Source organism: Benincasa hispida, chromosome 11 (assembly GCF_009727055.1).
Source record: "Benincasa hispida cultivar B227 chromosome 11, ASM972705v1, whole genome shotgun sequence".
Lineage (NCBI taxonomy): Eukaryota > Viridiplantae > Streptophyta > Magnoliopsida > Cucurbitales > Cucurbitaceae > Benincasa > Benincasa hispida.
Genome location: NC_052359.1, coordinates 43,260,878 through 43,267,561, shown reverse-complemented (window position 1 = coordinate 43,267,561; position 6,684 = coordinate 43,260,878). Strand labels below are relative to the sequence as shown.

General features: G+C 30.9%; 1 protein-coding gene across 1 annotated transcript in view; it reads left to right on the top strand.

Annotated features, from left to right (window-relative positions):
* LOC120091123 overlaps positions 1 to 3,409 on the top strand; it is a 15,625-nt gene extending 12,216 nt beyond the window's left edge. The window contains exons 7-10 of the mRNA XM_039048977.1: positions 123 to 230; positions 1,667 to 1,816; positions 2,489 to 2,659; positions 2,823 to 3,409. Coding sequence (XP_038904905.1) covers positions 123 to 230; positions 1,667 to 1,816; positions 2,489 to 2,659; positions 2,823 to 3,056 — 663 coding nt within the window. The 3' untranslated portion in view covers positions 3,057 to 3,409. The remainder of the gene's footprint in view (positions 1 to 122; positions 231 to 1,666; positions 1,817 to 2,488; positions 2,660 to 2,822) is intronic.
* The last annotated feature ends 3,275 nt before the right edge of the window (positions 3,410 to 6,684 follow it).

Here is a 6,684-nt window from a genome sequence, read left to right as displayed (position 1 = left end):
AAAAAAAAAAAAAAAAAAAAAGAAAAACAGCTATGAAACTCTACTTATGTGTTGCGATGTTTCTTTGTCTGTGTCACCCTCTTTATATTTGAGAGAATTGACAAAAAGTACTCTGTTCCCAGGAGGCAAGCTCAGCTGTTCCTTTGTTCTCCCCAGTGCTTGTTCCAATGGCTCAAAGCATGGGGCCTCTCTTATCACAAATTGCGTCATCACCAACTTTTCGTCTAGGGGTGAGATCTTTTATCTTTTTATGATCCTAGTGATTAACGTGCATGGTTTTTCCAAAGCTTGATGCTGAGAGTTTCCGAAAGTAGTTTTGAGATGCTTGTTATTCTGAAATTTCATGACTATCTTTTGTTATTCTGAAATTTCATAATTTTCAGTTTTGCTGTGGTTGTAGCATAAACTAACATGAGTTGATGTTCTTTAGGTTAACCACTCTTGTCCTATCCGTTTTTATACTTACCCGTGTGTGTATTAATTATAATATGTTTTATCTATTTTATTTTATTTTTATAAGCATCATTGAGGATTTTATTTGCCCATTTTGTTTAATTTTTTTAATATGTTATAGTGTAATTTGAATGAAAAGAAGAAAATTATGATCAGATGCACGGTATCAAGATTTCTTTGTTCTACATTTCAAGTATAACGTTGGTGTATCATCATTAATTTAAAGTTGGGTATGTCACTAGTGTACCATTACTCATTGAACAAGATTTTGATAGTAAATCAAATATATCATTCGTAGATATAAAAATAAAAAGGGTATGATCAGAATAATAAAATATACGGGAATTTTATTTAAAATATTTTACTACATTTGCAAAATTCAAAAATCGTTGCTAGATTTGCAAATATACCAAATATTTTGCTACCCATACCAATTTGTATTTGTTTATATGCGGAAATTGTGGTGTATAAAAATTATCTGTTATCTACCATTGGTTTTCTAGCTACTTGAAAGCTCAAACCTAATGCTTTAGGTGGATAATGCTTTCTAGTAGACAATCAGATTATACAGTTTTCTGCACTTTGTGTATCTTCTATTTTTCTTGCTCATTTTCCTTGTAGTTTGATAGTCATATCGAGATTCAAGAATCTTGTTTCTGATTTTAGCTGCTGCCAAACCTTATTAGTAGTGCGTTTGGAATAGCTTCTGAGAAAAAAATGTTATTTTTTTAAAAAAAATCATATCGCTTTTTATACTAGCACCTTTAGAAAAATTAATAATTTAATGTGTATTTAATATTACTTATGGAGTGATCTTAGATAATAAAAAAATGTTTTTTGATGATATTAATTTAAAAACTAAGAACCACTTGATGATGCAAAAATGACTACAAAATGATTAATTGAAAATTCTCCACATATGTATTTAGGAAAAACAGTTGTAAATAATAGTATCACTTTTGAATGTGGTGTAGACAAACAAATTTGTTATTTAATACCCTAAAAGCATTTTTATTAACAATATTTTAAGGATAAGTGCTTAAACTAGAAGGTATGCTAAACACACCATAGACGTCCTAAATCTCTCTATTCCATCTAGAGTGGGATCTTTTAGGTCTCTATGAAAGATCGAGGTCTCTTGTTATAAGCATGAGTCATGAATTCATAGTATCATCTCAACAGAAGTTTCATTTTTGTTAATATGCATCTGCAGGCAGAGATGACAATGAAACAATTAGAAAATCTTAGCCCTCCGATATTGAAGCAAGTTCTTCCTTTAGTTGAGCAGCTGCCTCCTTTGTACATGGATCTGGTGAGAGGAAGAGAAGATTTTATTCCAAAGCCGGAGGAAACTCGACGACTTGTATGTCCCAGAAAAATAATTATTACTATTTATCCATATTGTTTGGTTCTATATTTTTCTTCTTTACTGGCTGTGGCTCTAGGAGCACACAAATATTTTATTTGGCTGGTTTTGATATTTTACAACTGGTTCTAAGTTGTTTAATTTTATAGCTGGGTTTGTGTGTTTTTATTGTGGATTTTGTGCAATTAATTATTTGGCTTTTGCACAATCTTTTACATTAAATTTGAAAAAGGCATTGATTTGAACACTTATGCTTACCTAAGTACAAGAGTAACTAATGATTTTTCTTCGGGAGAAAACTATTGTCACTTGTTGAGATCGGCTAAGTTCTCTAAAGATGGCAGCTGACTTCCGGCATGGTATTATCTTAAGAATCCTTAGAGGATACATCTTACTGCTTGTTCCTATTTGCCTCACTGCATATGAAAATTGTTTGGGGCGTAGGGCTTTTGGGAATTGTATGTTACTCCATCATTTTTGTGTCTGTGTAGCTATTTTTGTTCTTCTCGAGTCTGTGACCAAAGTGTAAATTGCTTGCAACGATTTTAGGATGAATGATGGTATACCTGCACTGCCTGTGGTCTACACTTCACAATTAGTGCAGAAGACATTCTTAAACTTTAGTTATAGAAATGCACTTACACATTTTATTGTGGAATGCTTGATCAGATAAAGTCATACTATGGCATTTCCCGGAATCTTCTTGTAAAGTTCAAGGATGATACAATCGATGAAACTCCAATACTAGCTCAGTTACTTAGCTCGGAGTCTGCAATTAGTTCAATGCTGGACATGTCAACTCGGTCGTTGCCTGGCAATCACGGATTACCCTTGCAGCAGGTCCTCCCTTTCTCCCCATTTCATCATCTATGAACAACGAATCACTTTCATCTTGTTATTGCTATTATCATTTCCAAGAAGATTAGAGATGAGAGGATTGGGATTTGAGTTTCTGGTTCTCATCTCTTCTTTGAAACTAAAGAAGTTTTCTCCTTATTTATAGGGCCTTCCCGACATACCACCAGCAATGGCGGATGCAGTGAATAGAGGTAGCGAGCTCTTTAGCAATCTAACTGCCGGAACACCTTGGGAGACTGTTGCGAAGGAAGTGGGAAACACATTAGGTGTAGACTCGAAAGTCCTCCGGGCTGAAGTATCTAAGGATCTAGACCTGCTTGTCGAAGTGGTAACATCTTGGATGGCCTCAAACATGGGTCCGAAACTTTTGAGGCCATAAATGTTGTCGGTGCCATACGTATTTTCGGTGGATGTGTATAGTATACAGATACTGCGAAGATTCTGAATTGCTCCAGTTATGGTTCTTATCTGAATGCAATATTGTCCTTGACGGGCCATGCACGCGCAACAGCATCAGCCAGTCGTAAATTGTGGCATCTTTGGAGTTTGGACTGATTTTGCTTCTTTGCATAATGTTCTGTTTCAAGTACACTTGCAATTGCTGTAACATAAATATTTCCAACGCTTTCCTGGATCTCTATTTATTGAATTATTCACAGGAAGGCTGGTATAGTGATAAACAACTTTTCAGAGCTATATATATAAATCTACTGATTTGCCCTTGTGTAATTACTTCATTCTCTCTATTTGTAGCAAAAATAGAATTTGCTATTTTAACTATATCAAGTGTCTAGATTCTGATTTTAATGTATATTTCTCCATATAAGTTTAATTTCTCATATTGAACAAGAAATTGAAGATGCTGAGTTGCAACAAGCTTTCCCAACAGAAATTGCCTTGTAACCCTCTTTAAGTTTAGTCGTTCTGTTTGGGGTAGTTTGGAAACGTTCCTCCTCGTTTCCTTTTTTTCTTCTTCTTCTTCTTCTTCTTTTCAGGAGCATAAACATTTTGTAATAGATCTTATTTTCTGTTTTGCATTTTTTAGAAATGTTTTAATATTGTGTACAAATCTATCTATATTATATATAAAAATGATTACGAGGGGAGAATCTTTACATACTTATTTCGTCCATTCAACTTTTCATAATTCTTATTTTATCTTTCATCACAATTATTTACGTTGAGGTGGTTAAACGTGAAATGACGTATTCTTTTATGTAGGAGTGTGGTCTAGATCATAAATATGAAACATCGTGATCTAATGAGAGAGACATATTTGAACAGATAGTCACGCCGTTTTCTTGTTACAACTATTTTGGTCGGAGTAGTATATTTTTCGTGTGTGGGTGTGGTGTACACTATAGATATAAAAAATTATGATTTAATGGTAGAGATATGTTTGAATAAACAGTCAGATCATTTGCCACGTTACAAATATTGAGGTTAAAGTAGCATATCTCATGTATGAGTGTAACTTAGATCGTAGATATGAAGCATCAATATCTCACAATGAAGATATATTTGCAAGGACAATCACGTTTTTTTATCTTTTAAAATAATATAAATTCCTATTTTGTTACTATTCGGGTAAAATAATGTCAAAAAATTATTTTATGCATTAATTACAATTTTTAACTTTTTTTTCTCTATGTACTCAAATAAACTATAAAGTCTATATAAATGAGGCTATAGAAGAAAATCTTTTGTTTCCTATTTTACCCTTGCTTTTGTTTTTAGTAAATCCTTATTTTACCCTTTTTTGATGGGAACACAACTCTTGAGTGTAGGTGTGTATTAAGTCCAATATATGTAATTAATATCGATGGAATGCAATTCTTCTAACCCAAATAGATGTATCTAAAGCCCAATATGTGTAATTAATGTCGATAGAAAACAACTCTTCTAATCCAAATAGATGTATCTCATCGTCTTTTTTAATATAATATAGATTTATTATTATTATTATTATTTATAATGTTACTTTACATGTGAGAGTGGTGATTTGAACTTGCAAATTTTTTAGAAATAGTATAAATATTATAATCATGATTCACGAAGCTATGCTCATCTTGTGATGCCTTAATTAAATTTTTTTTAAAAAAGTTTTTTTCCCTTATTTAACAACGCTTGGAAAATGAGAGTTTGAACACCATCTGGTGAAGGATGTGCGCGTTAACTAATTGAGCGCTAAGCTCAAGTTGACATCCCTTATACATAGATAATTTACTTTATAGTACATTTCAAGTTAAATGAATACTTCAACCATATCGGATGGAATTGATTAAAAATCAAAAAAATACTCTTGAACTTTATACTTCGTTTCAAAATCATTCTTGAAACTTTCAAAAATTTCAATTAATGATTAAAATAATCGTCAATATCTCAAAATATTCATCGATATATCTATAAATCAGAGGATTCAATACCAATATTGAGGATAATTGATATTTTTTATATCTTTTATAAATATTCCGTAACTTTCAAAAATTTAATACTTTTAAACTTTAATAAAGAAGTTAAAAAAAAATTTTGTCATTAGTAAATGGAAGGAAACCATTAGTACTTATTTAAAAAACACATCTAAACTTTCAAAAATTGCATTAATACCCTTAATTTTTAAGAACAAATTTAGAAAACGCTCTTACTATTATTAGTATAAGGGTGGAAACCATTTATCTACATCCCATGGATCACCTCCCTCTTCTATTTCTTTTCCTTTCTTTGCTTCAATTCAATCCCTTCTCCATTTCTCATTTTTTTTTCTCACTTCTTCGATACTCTCTTAATGTCTTTACCTTACTTTCAAAGATTAAGAAATGAAAGAAGAAGAATAAGATGTAGGGATGTTCATGGGTTGGGTTGGGTTGAAATACTTTTTAACCCAACCCAATTATTTGAGTTATAAATTTTTTCAACTCAAATAACCCTTATTAAAAAATGAACCCAACCCAACCCACCAATGAAATATTTGGGTTGGGTTGGGTTGGCGGGTTAATCAGATCATTTATTTAAATTTTTTTCTAAAAAGAAGCAAAACGTAAATATGTAAAAATCTAATTTAATTATTTTCATATATTGAATTAAAATTAACAACTCAATTTTAATTTATATAGTGAAAATTTTCTATTTAAAATGCAAAGAAACTACTTTTAAGAACTGTTGAAGAATAAATTATTCAATCAATGTATGTATAAATAATTGTGTTATAAGTAATTAAAAAATATATTTTAAAGTTAATAATAAATTCGGGTTGGCTCGAGTTGGTTTTAGTTATATTAGGTGAACCCATGAACCAACTCAACCCATAAAATTTCTATTTATTTGAACTCAATACAACCTAAATGAGTTGATAACCCAACCCAAACCGCACGGATTGGGTTAGATTGATCGGTTTTTTGGGTCATCGGGTTTTTTGAACATCCCTATAAGATAGTATTGAACAAGAGAGGGAAAAAATGAAAAATAAGAAAGTGTTAGGGTATGTTTGATTTAACTTTTCAAGTGTTTAATTTTGAAAATAAGTTATTTTAAAAAAAATTGAAGTGTTAGGCAATCACTCAAACTAGATTTTGAAACAATTTCAAAGTGTATTTGAATCAATTTTTATTTCTCATGAATTCAAACATGTTCTTAGACCATAGATTGTAGTAGGAGAGAGAAAATGAAAGAAGCGAGAATAGATTTCTATCAACATACTATAATTTTTTTTTTTTATAGATATTATAATAAATAGATGTCCATCCCAAAAAAAAGGACCATGTGTCCTTAAACATGGTACCCCAGTATCACAAATTTATATATGATTAATGTCCTAGTAGCCACATACTAGTTGCCACAAGTTTTATAAATAGTGAGCTTTTGTGGTCTTTGAAAATAGGTGAAAAAGATTGGTGAAATCCAAAAGTTTGGGAGAAAATTTCTATTTTCATATATTTACACAATTTCTTATATTTTGCTATTTTATTTTATTTATCATTATTTTATTTATTTATTATCTTATTATATTT